At 29.8% G+C, this 12,961-nt stretch overlaps 1 protein-coding gene across 4 annotated transcripts in view; it reads left to right on the forward strand.

Annotated features, from left to right (window-relative positions):
* Nucleotides 1-2,078: 2,078 nt before the first annotated feature.
* The window catches only part of LOC119609438, a 44,716-nt gene continuing 33,833 nt past the window's right edge, over nt 2,079-12,961 (forward strand). For all 4 annotated transcript variants that reach the window (XM_037964204.1, XM_037964205.1, XM_037964206.1 and 1 more), the window contains exons 1-4: nt 2,079-2,159; nt 2,384-2,521; nt 3,579-3,731; nt 7,281-7,433. In XM_037964204.1, coding sequence (XP_037820132.1) covers nt 2,150-2,159; nt 2,384-2,521; nt 3,579-3,731; nt 7,281-7,433 — 454 coding nt within the window. In that variant the 5' untranslated portion in view covers nt 2,079-2,149. The remainder of the gene's footprint in view (nt 2,160-2,383; nt 2,522-3,578; nt 3,732-7,280; nt 7,434-12,961) is intronic.

Below are 12,961 nucleotides of genomic sequence, written 5' to 3' on the forward strand. Positions count from 1 at the left end.
GAATTTTACTACAATAGATTTATTAATTAATGAAATATGTGCGCTTAGGTGATTTTCGGAAGTGGACTTTATATGTATGGAGCTATGACCTTACACAAAACATATTTGTGTCGAATTTTATCAATATATCTTTATTGGATAATGAAATATGTGCGTTTAAGTGATTTTTTTGAAATTGACTTTATATAGGAGCTATTACCATATATGGACCAATCTGGAAAAAATGTGGTAGAATAATTTTTATGCTCATAAAACATATTCAAGTCGTACTTTATCCCGATAACTTTATTATTCAAAGAAAAATATGCGTTTAACTGATTTTCGTAAGTGGACCATCAACACAAAACATATTTGTGTCCAATTTTATCAAGATAGCTTTATTTGACAATGAAATATGTACTTTTAAGTGATTTTCGGAAGTGGACTTTATATGGGAGCTATGACCAATTATGGGTCTATCCGGAAAAAATTTAGTAGAGTGATTCATGTTTAGACTAAACATATTTTTGTCGAATTTTATTAAGATAGCTTTATTTGACAATGAAATATGAGCTTTTAAATGATTCTCGGAAGTGGGCCTTATATGGGAGCTATGACCAATAATGGACCGATCCGTAAAAAAATTGGTAGATTAATTTGTATGTACACAAAACATTTATTTAACTCGAATTTTATCACAATACCTTTGTATGGGGTCTATGGGAAATATTCGATCGATTGTAAAGATTTTGAACATAATTGATCACCGCCCTGAAAAAATAACGTGTGACAAAATTCATCGAAGTATCTTTGGTAGTTTCTGAGAAAACTTCAAAAGAATTATGAAAAAACCGTAATTTTGTTCGAGGTAGTCTGAAATTTTTACTCATAACTTTTTACGTTGTGAACCGATTTTGCTGATTTTCAATACCAAACTGCTTAGGATAATAATAAATATTTTGGGTGAATTTGGTTGATTTCCTTTGCTTAGTTTTAACGTGAGCGTGTTTTGCACAGACAGATAGACAGACGGACATAGCTAAATCGACTCAGTATATGGACCCAGAATATATATACTTTGTTGGGTCTTAGATGAATATTTCTTGGTGTTACACACGGAACGACAAACTTATATATACCCTCTATCACCACTGATGGTGGTGCAGGGTATAAAAATGTTGTTTCGATATTGTGAAACAGGCAGTAAGAAAGGATTTCTGAAAATTCGAATGTTTAGGGAATAAAACGGGTAAATCCGGTAACCTAATATTTCCTTAAGTAGAAAAGATACAAAAACAGTTTAAATCTTATCGCCGTCCTTTTAAAAAATAAGCGGACAGATGTCTGGTACTTTTTTAATTCGGTCCTTTTAGAAAATAAACGGATAAAAACAGTATTTAGGTACTTTTTTGATACTCCATCATTCTTTTAAAACAGTGAAAATACAAACTCAATTATTTTAATAAAATTTCAGAACTTTGTAAATTTAGTAACACTATAAAAAGGAACTTTTTCTTTCTTCAAAAAGTACTTTTTGAATTTTTGTGTTTCTAGGTTCAATAGATAACTCAAAAACTACATTTTAAAGATCGAAAAAGTATCAAAATGTACTCTTTACAGATTATCTTTAACTCCGGACTCTATTAGCTTAATATCATGTTTCTAGGATCAATATTATAAAAAACTCAAAAAAGTACCAGCTAAAAGCGAAAAATTACCAAAAAAAATATTCCTTTTTAAAATATTATTTTTTAATTTTTATATTTAATTTCCCACATACAATTTTCTATCTTTGATATTGAAAATAACAATAACAACACACATACGCTTTTGAATTTTGTATTAAGCGAAAAGAGTTTTTGTCTAGGATATAGGAAGGTAAACGGTTTAGCATTTCGTTTCTTCGAAAATTTTTATTTATAAATTTCATATTTATATTTATAATTTTTGAGTTTTTATACATTTTTGATCAACAGAGAGATAAAAGTAATTCCTATCAAGATATGTTAATTTAAAAACATATACATATTTTTAATAATTTTATTAAAAAAATATTCTTTTTTAAATTTATTGATATTTTGCGTTTTTTTTTTTCAGACGACACTTAATTCTATCCTGTCAGGGAAGTTTACATATATTTCCATTCGATGATCCGAAATGTTCATTTTCTATGGAAAGCAGTGAGTATTAAACAATGTGAAAATTTAATTAATTAAACGTTATTGTATCTATATTTAAATATATAAATGATTATAAGTCAAATTAACCTTATCATTTACTCATTCTTGTTAATGTAGTGTAAAGTCCAAATTATTTTAAATATATTTCTTTATAAATAACTTAATAAATAGTAAAGCTGTCAAACATTGAAAAAATCTTATTTAGATAATATATTCTATTACAGTTTCGTATGAAGAGGCCCAAATAAAATACGTTTGGAAAAACGATGAGGATACTTTACGCAAAAGTCCCTCATTGACGACATTAAATGCATATTTGATAAAAAATCAAACAACTGCCTGTGATCAAAATAGCTGGAGAGGTGAGTCCACAATGAAAGCAATTTCTCTTGTTTAATATAGTTTATCTTTCATTTCAAATGCAGAAATTAGTTTTGTCGTTTAATGTTTTTGGTATTAATTACGTTTAGTTTTTCTTTTTTAAGGTTCTTCTCGTTTCTTTTGTTTTTTTGTTGAATTCTTTTGTTGTAGCCTAGAAAAGTTTTCTTTTTTACAAAATGTCTATTGTTTTAATTTGTTTGTTCAAATATATATATATTTATCTATTGTATATTTAACTTAATTATATTCACATGTCTGACTTAATGTTCTTTATCATTATTATGGTTTTATACTAAAATATTTTCTAGTAATTAAAATTCTCTCTTATTGAATTTAATTAAATTCCTTGTGTTATTTATATGTAGATTTTAAACGATATGAACAAATTTAATTTCTTAACAAATTCGCAAGTAATTTAGCCAATATTTATTAAACAAAAAAGAAATTTATTTAAATTACATTACAAATAAAATATTTATTATACGTATGAGTAATTAGATTATTTTCAATAGTTTGTTATTGAGAAAGAAAAATTTTGAATTGTTTATTTTGGAAAATAGATTTAAATTTTTAATTAGCTTTTGCTACATGCCATTGCTTTGGATTACTATTTGGTAATATGAATTGGAGATTTTGAAATTATTTTCTTTTTCGGTTGGTTTTCAAATTAGAATGGCTTTCTTTCTAATATTGATTTTAAAAAAAGAAAACATTTTGCATTTGCTAAATTTTATTAATTAAATATGATTTTTGCAAACTTACATAAATATGCATAAACTATAAATAATTTGCTCCTTATAATTATAGAAATCAGAAATATGTTTAAACAATTTTCAGTTTTAGATTTGCTGTTTATTTAGTTTCGTTTTTGGCCTTTAAATTTGGTTGAAAATGGTAGCTGAAAAAAATTACAAAATAATATTATAGAGTTTAAACAATTTAATACAAAAAAAGGCGTTTTATTGTTTGTTTGTATTTAAAAGAATTATACATATCTATCTATCACTTTCTACTATTATTCCAATTTTAATTATGAAGGGAACTACAGCTGTCTTAGAGTCGATTTAATATTTACCAGAGATCGAGCATTCTATTTCACCACCGTTTTTATACCTGGCATTATATTGGTGACGTCATCATTTATAACATTCTGGTTAGAATGGAATGCTGTACCGGCTAGATCCATGATAGGTAACAATTCACATTCAACACCATCTACTACTTTAATCATTTAACAAAGGAAAACCTCCCCCCCCCCCCCCCAAAAAAACAACAACCACTGCAATTTACATACATAATTTTAAATATGTTGTAGTACAACAACTATAAAATTGAAAACTGAATTTTCATTTCAAAACATCAGAAAATCAAACCAACACCATTTCCTTCTTGTCACCACCACAACAATTAAATAAAATTGAACTCATTTTATTTGGATCTTGTTTTATGATTTTACTTTGCCGTCGCTGCCACCATCTTCAGATAATTTATATAATTATTTTAATTATTCCTTTGTATTTATTTTTCTTAGTTGTTTATTTCATTTTTCCAAATTCATCTTTAATTTTTCAAAAATTTCCATGACCAGTCAAACAAATCCACCAACAGATACTTGAAACATTAACAATCTGCCTGGTAGCCCCATGTAACATTTTTACAAATGTTTTACCTAAATACTGCATAATATTTAATTAAAATACTTTTTCAACTTTTATATACTAGACATTTTCAGTTGAATTCCTTTTTTTATTTAATTTTCAATACTACATCCATAAACCTATAAATCGTATCTCTGACATATTTCTTTATTTTTCGTAATTACCCCTTAAGTATTCTGTAGTATAAATTGACAATATTTTTTTTTGTTATATTCAAATACAGTTGATATACGGAATTAATTTCGACATCACTTTTTAAATCACTGCAAATTTTTTATAATTCATAATTTATGTGTTTTATGCATGAACCTATTTCCCAATTAATCGTATCGTTTATAATTCAGAAAGCAAAAATTTAAAAAACTAAAATTAGTTATAAACAGTTTTAGGTTAAAGAAAACTAGGATTAGTATACAATAGTAATAGATATAGCACCAGGGATATATTCCATAAGAAAGTTTTCTAATATAGTATAGAAATTAGGGTGTTAGTCCTAAAACATCTATATATTTGTTTAAATGTTGAACATTTTGTAAAGTGTGTCTAAAATTATTGTTAAAGTCCTACGTCAACTTTTACACGGATAAAATTAATGCAATAATATAATTATTAAAAAAATATATACTTCTACTATATGCACTACCCTAATATATTTGTAAGATCAAACTATTTTCTCAATAACTTTTATAACTTTCAATTTACAACTAACAAGCAACAAAAACAACTGGAATTAAGGTCCAAAAAAATAAATGGATTTTAAACATGTCTATGCTAAAAATCTTTGACAGTACTGGCGTTCGGAGGGCATCTGTTACTTTCTCGGTATTTATTAACAAGTCAGTAACGCCAAACTAGCTATATCTATTTCTATAGCTCTTTCCCCATCTATTAGCTAACTCCTGCCGATTTTTTCCTTGCACAAAAACATGAACTTCTTTTATAGAACTAAATTTGAATCGAGTACTTTTTAATAACATTTTAACCTTTGAAAGGTTAAAAACCATTGTTTTTAGCCTGATAATCCCAATGACTAGAAAATGGGTAGAGTCACCCCGATACTAATATAAAGGAAGAATGTGACAAGGGGTCAATCAATACAGGCCGATTTCCCCTATATCACTAGTTGCGAAGACTCTTGAGGCACTCCTCCTCTCCCCTTACAAGCTATTCAGCCATCTAACAGCAGATCGTCACCAGCATGGATTCTGTAAGATGCACAGAACTACCTTTGTATTAACTGCCATAAGCACTGAGATCACACTGGGCTTAAATCAGCAGAGGTCTTGTGAAAGGACACTCATAACGTCAAAGGCCTTCGATACATTCTTCAAGCACATCTGCAGTCCCAACATCTTCAAGAGATAGATTGTGAATTATATGAGTGGTCGCCTGTCGTTCGTTTAGTTTAGAGTCAAGTGTTCAAAAACCTGTAGAGTTAAATAAGGAATACCCCCTACTGTTTAACTTCTACTTTTTAAACGCCTCATGTTGGATCAAATACCGACTATGAATCACTTTGACTGCGACACCTAAATTCATGTTTACATCATTCGTCCAGGTGTGAAGAGTGTTGCTGAACGGGCTGCATGCAAATAACCTTTGAGCACCGCCTATACGAGAAAAAGAAGGTCCTCGCAGTCAAGGAACATAATGTCATGCTGACTGAGAAGAACCTGTCGCTGCAAACAAAAGTTGCTCTGGCACAACTTAGATTGGGATGGAGAAACAGGCTGAACGCCTACTGATCCCGCATAGACCGTCCCAGTATGCGGCTAGGGTCTCCATGATACCCAACATTGTCCAGACCACCCTACCTCACTAAGCCCTATGGAATTATGCACTAATCCTATAAAAGTAGCCCAACTTCTTAGCTTGGACCTTAATACAGAACCCACGGATTTAAATTATATAGTTTAAGCTGTTACAACAACAACAAAACTCTTGAAGATCTCAAGACAAGGTATACTGATTTCGCTCCGTAGTCAAAAGTTTTAACAATTATACTAAAAAGGGTTCGGGAAGAAAAAATGTTCTAAGCTATATAAAACTAGCAAATACTTTAAAAACAAAAAATTTTATTTCGAGATAAGATCGTAATGGGATCAATAACTCGTTAATGTATATCGAAATGTGACCTGAAAAGCTCCTAAAACTTTTTTTCAATAACACCGTCGATGTAAGCTATTTTGGTAAAATGTAGAATTCGTAAATCAATTCTTTTATGTCGATTTCTGCTTCTATCACAGGGACAGCTCGGACGATATAGCCTTAAGGGTCATCGTGTTGAAACAGTACTTGTACAATACAATACTCACTTTGAAATCTTTTTGAAAAATTGGAAGCTGATAAGCTGAACAGAGCAGCAAAAACTTACGCTGAAAATAATGAGTTTAAAAGTTATTAGAAGTACCTTTCACTACTTACACATTGATATTTTAACTAATTTTTTGAACATGGCGATATCATTGGAGAAAAGTACTTATCACGTTCGCTTACAAATAAGTACTTAAATAAGTCCTTATAAATGTCATATTCTTAAACAATTTTTAACGATTTTAGGAAAATTCTAAAGAAATAAATTCTATTTAATAGAAAATAATATATTCATTTCCAAAAGACGCATGAGAGAATAGTAGCTGTATAATACTAATAACAGGTCCTTCGCATAATCTACATTGAGACATTGAGTATATAAAATAGCTTTTGCCCTTTAATTTAAAGAGATTATCGGTACATATACAGCTGATACCTGTAGATGCTTTTCTCTCATAAACTAATATTATTATGACTGTATCGTCCAATTTTGCATTGTGGTGTTCTGATAATTATGGCATCATCAGTTTAAGAATATTTTAGCAAATATCGGGTCCCTATTTAATGAAAAAACAACAAAAAGTTATTGAGAGAAGTAAATTTGTTTGATCTTGCACCTTGTTACGCGTAGTGTATACTTTATTGTATTATTTCTGTATTAAAAAATCTAAAAAAAAAAAGCAAAAATCAATCTATGTACTAACTTACAACTTTTGATGATATGCCAACATGGTGTCTTCTTCTGTATTCTGTATGTGTTCTTTTAAAGGTAATTACAGTTGTCTACAAGTTGAGTTAACATTTACCCGTGATCGTGCGTATTATTTTACAACCGTTTTCATACCTGGCATTATATTGGTGACTTCATCCTTTATTACCTTCTGGCTGGAATGGAACGCAGTGCCAGCCAGAGTTATGATCGGTACGTAGAATTCTTCCTTCCTTACAAAATAAAAAAATAAAATAAAAAACTATACATACAACATATATTTTGATTTCTCTCTCTCTCTCTCTCTACTTAAATATATTGTAATTGTAGCAACTAGTTATACATAAATACAATTAAATGTTTAAACCAAAAGTATCTGTGTAAAAAAGAAATTATGAAAATACATATTTTTCATAAATACTAGTTTATAGTTGTCGTTATATCGTACTTATTCGTTATCAATCTCTATTCTCTTTCCCTCTTATGTACATACAATATAATAAATAAAAAAATCAAAAGGAAACAATTCAAAAGTAATTGATATGTATTTACATCCGCCCCCCTCGGATGTTGGACTGAGTTTTTAGGTTAAAAGTTTTGTTTTTAACTTTTTGTCTTAGAAAAAATAAAAGAAAAGAAAACAATAAAACAAGAATAGTTAAATGTTTTGATTGTTTCATTGTCTATAATTCTATTAGTAGCAAAATATAAAATCTACAGTTTAAAAAAAATATGTCAGTGTTTTTGAGGTTTTAACTATTATAGTAAGAAAAAGTTTGTGTTTTTGTGTTCCGTTTCTTGTAATTTATTTAACAGCAGCAGTTCAAGTACAAGTTCTTTAAAAACTCGTATAGAAACTTTTTTGTTATTTTGTCTAGTTTTCCCATTTATCTCATTATTTAATTGTATTTTCCTTCCAATTACTTGATGTTTGATTTGATCTGCACTGCATGTCTTATTTCATTGCACAAAATTACATCTGTACCTACCCCCTTAGTACATTTCCTACCATCCATATACGTATACAATCACAAAAATTTATCATTCATGCACACACAAATAGTTCTTAGAAATTGTAATTTTATTTTGATTATAAAAAGTTTAAGGTTTAAAAAGTCAACATTTGGAAAATTAAGAAATTCGTCTATTTTTTCCCAAACTATATAATACCAAGTTCTCAAGATGTAATTATTCGGCCTTCATGCTCTCATTCGTAAGAGCATGGAGGCCAAAATTTCAGCTGTGAACTAAAGGATGTCATCACAATTATGGTTCGATCATCGTAATATGACACTAACTATCAAATATTATACCCTGATATCAGAGTCCACTTTTCCAAAGTTTTAGGATGAAAATTTCGCCGCCACACAGACGATATTTTTGCATATCTGAGGTTTCCTACTTTGGGGACCTCTTACCATGCCTTTGGTGGGCCCATGAGTTCCAAATTCAAAACTCAAATTTGACAACACTCTCCTCTATACACATTTGAAATTCAATTTAAATTTGAAACTCAAATTAAATCGGGAAGTTACAGATTTATTTCGCATTTTTCCCTTGGTGAGCCTTGGTGAGATAATTATCAGATACACAGTTTTAAGGTGCCTTTGGTGGGCCCATGAGATCCAAATTCCATACTTAAACTTAACAATACTTATTATTAAAATATGTGAAATTTCACTAAAATCGGACTACGTTTAAACATTACAGATTTATTTCGCTTTTTTCCTAGATTATACCACTGTGCGTTCATAAATTTCTGATAAACAAGTTTAAGGTAAAAACAAGAAAATCCAGCAATTCCAAAAGAAAACTAACCAAAATTCCAATTTTTGAGATTGTTATTAAATTTTTAAATTTATCTAATAAATATATAACTTATAATTCTTTAATTCGTTTTTAATGAAAATTAATATGCGTAATGGTATACGCGCAATTGGGACGAACGACGAATTTCGTATAGCACGACGAACTAGTCGTCAAAAATTCGTTGCGTAAATTCGTCTAATGGAACACAATCAAATTATTCGTACTGCGAATTCCTTTCAAAATTTGTTTGTTCGAAATTGGAAAAAGTAAGAAAAAGGAACAAAAATTATATTTTTGCGAATCTCCACGATTTTGAGATAATTTTAACAGCTTTAAAATTTATTCGAATATTATTTCGAATTTAGAAAATGTAAGAAATTGGCCTCGAAAAGAACTATAATTATATTTTTGTGAATATCCTCAATTTTGAGATTATTTTAACAGCTTCAAAATTTTTTCGAACATTACTTCGAATTTTCGAACTTAATTTTAAATATTCCAACACAGCATTGTAGTGTCACCAAGTGTACTCCAGACTGCCAAATTGCAGACAATTCGGGCCACGAGAACTGGTTTTAATGGCCTTAATAATTTTTCGAACTTAAGTTCGAATTTTCGAAACTTTTATTTTTAACCAGAGATAATTTTAAGAGCGTAAAAAATTCTTCGAACATTACTTAGAATTTTCGAATATAATTTCGAATATTCGAAGATAATATTGTATTGTCATTAGCTGTACTCACTAAATTTCAGCAAATTCGGGCTACCGGAATTGGTTTTAAAACAATTTTCCCCAATTAATTCGTCGTTCGTCTGCGTAAGAAATAGAAATAAACCTATCGCATAGTTCATTATGAACGACGAATTTCGTCATACGCAATGATTGTGTACATTTTCATATACCCAAGTGTGTTCTATTTCTGACGACGAATATTCGTTCCGAAAAATTCGTCGTTCGTCCCAATTGTGCGTATGCTATAAAAAGGAAGTATTGCCGGATTAAAGCTTTGAATCTGGACCTCATGGAATACCTGGGTATATATAAATATAAATATGATTTGATAGGATTTGAAAAAACATTAATATGAAAGCATTAATGTTTTTTCAAATCCAAAGAAATAAAATCCTTTTTTTTAATTTTACATTTGGAGTTACAAATTTATTTAAAATTTTTCCTTTTCTGTCCCACTGTGGGCTGCTAAAATACTTTAAGGAAGAGTAAAGAATACATGAAGGATACAGCTTATTGACTTAAAACAATGTAGACAAATGTTGAAATTTAATAGCAATTAAGAATGTATGTATATGAACGACCATATGATACCCTACACCACTGAGTGTATTAAAAAGTGGATTCTGGAGTATTTTAACAATCTGTTGAAATTAAAGTGATTTGCCTAAAGACGGGTTATATTGGGGAAGGGGCAACTATGGGTTAAACCTTATAAATTTTGTTACGATTACATTTAAGTGATTTATGCAGAGTTTCATGGTAATATTAATATAAATTGCCACAGCCACAATATATTCCGATCAGTTTTATTACTATTGCCGAAGTTATAGTCAAAACTGTTGAATAAATTTCTATTTAACAGTTAAACATTTAAAAATATTAAATAATAACACTTAATTTTTGTAGGAAGTGCCACGCCCACTATTTTAATTCCGCTCATGTTTATATAAATTACGTAAAATGGAAATGAAATTACTCGTGTATAATTTTGGGACACGATTTATTATAGATATTAATTAATAATTTTTTTAATTCTTGCAATGTTTTGATACTTATCAAAATAGTCGACATTGTAATAAAAATTTCAGGAAGATGCAAGCCCCCTACAAAAAAACAGGCCGATAAAATTTTAAAAAAGTCGAAACCCTCAGACCTAGTTATACTAGCCTCTATCACATCTGTTATTTGAGATATTGTGTCTTGAAATTTGAAAATACGCGATTTTTGGCACTTTTTGAGACATTATAACAGCTCCAAGACAACTTTATTTATAAAATGTATGCCATCTGAAAGTCTATTCGGTCAACTTTAAAATAAATGCTTAACATCTGACATATCTTCTTTCTTCTTCGAGATATATATACCCAAAGCTTGAAAACATTTGGCTTTCAGTATATTCACGGTATTTATACCCTACTTTACTACACTTTCTGATTCGATTTAACGATGTCTGTCCATCTGTCCGTTATTGAAGGCGCCTTAGAAAATATTTCTTATGACGAACTAAAATACTGGGTCCACACCTACCTGAGTATGTATCAATCGACTCAAAATCACTTTCTGATTCGATTTAACGATGTCTGTCCATCTGTCAACTTCAACGCATGATATCTCAGCAACTAGAGCAGATTGGTACTTAACTCTGTCTGTCACCGGTATATTCTTGTCCATGGTTCAATATACTCAGAAATTTTTGTCTTTCTTGTGAAAAGACATATTTCGGTCTTCGCCGGGTTAACATTGAGGCCTCTACGTTGAGCCCAGCTCAACGTCGTGTTCAGAGCCTTCTCAGACCTTCCACACAAGTAATTTGGATCCTATCCCTTTAGAAGTATTACGACATCGTCTGCATAGCAGACAGGTCTAAGTCCTTTCTTGGTTAGGACCCTTAGGAGGCTATTTATCATGGTTACCCAGAGTAAAGGGGACAAAATGCCGTCCTGTGGTGTACCGCAACATATCCTTTTCCTGATGGTTATATCGTACATCTCGCAGCTTATCCATATGTTCCTTAACATGTAGTTGATCCAGTTACGGAGCACCCGTTCAACATAAAACTGGTCTAAGGATTCGATAAGAGTATCAATGTGTACGTTATTGAAGGCGCCTTCGATGTCAATACATACCGCCAGTGTATACAGTTTGCTTTCGAAGGATTCACCTATATAGTGGACAACTTCATTCAACGCCATTTCTACCGATTGTCCCATAAGCATGCTGCTTATATTTGAGATGCCATGCTTTTAACCATACTATCGACTATCCGTACCAAGGTTTTAAGTAGGAAGAACGTAAGACTTATCGGTTGATAGGACTTAGGTGTCGCATAGCTAGGTTTTCCTAGAGCAGATTATTAAAGAAATCAAAAATATTTATATAGACAAAAGTTTTAAAAATTGCAATATATAAGTTTTTCGTAAAATATAGGTAAAATTTACGAAAAAAAATCAGTATTTATCAATTTATTGTTGTATAAAGTTCATGTGACGATATCTCGAAGAACACGAAAGATATGTCAGAGGTTAAGCCTTCATTTCAAAGCTGACAGAATGTACTTTCAGATGGCATACAACATTTTAGAAATTCTGGGGCCAAATTTTGATTCAGCGCTGTTCAATCCTTTATTGTTTACCTTGTTATTGTTTACACATAAAAAATGCTTAATATGTAGTTATAAACTACAACATTTTAGAAATTCTGGGGCCAAATTTTGATTCAGCGCTGTTCAATCCTTTATTGTTTACCTTGTTATTGTTTACACATAAAAAATGCTTAATATGTAGTTATAAACTAGTTTTAGAATCGAAAATACTAATTATATAGTTTGGAATATAATGACGCCAGATTGCATATTTAAAAATTTGAAATTATTATTATTACAATTAATACTTATCTAAAACCAATTTAAATAAAATACGATAAATTTTCCGAGAAATCATGTGTATAATGAAATAATAAAAAAGTATAATAAATATGAAATTTACATACATATGTATATGTAAAGTATACATATACTAAGTATAATCATACATCTGTCATGTCCTTTAGTATGCAAGACATTATTTATATATTGTATTTAAATACATACATATGTATTTTTATCATATGCACTTTAAGTTTCATCCACATCTATGGCAAAATGTGTATACACATCCATGTTACCTTTCGTAGAGATAGTTATACCATAATTTTTGCTTTT

This window comes from Lucilia sericata, unplaced genomic scaffold, assembly GCF_015586225.1.
Source record: "Lucilia sericata isolate MDLA Ls3-8-SP2 unplaced genomic scaffold, ASM1558622v1 Contig000981F_arrow, whole genome shotgun sequence".
NCBI lineage: Eukaryota > Metazoa > Arthropoda > Insecta > Diptera > Calliphoridae > Lucilia > Lucilia sericata.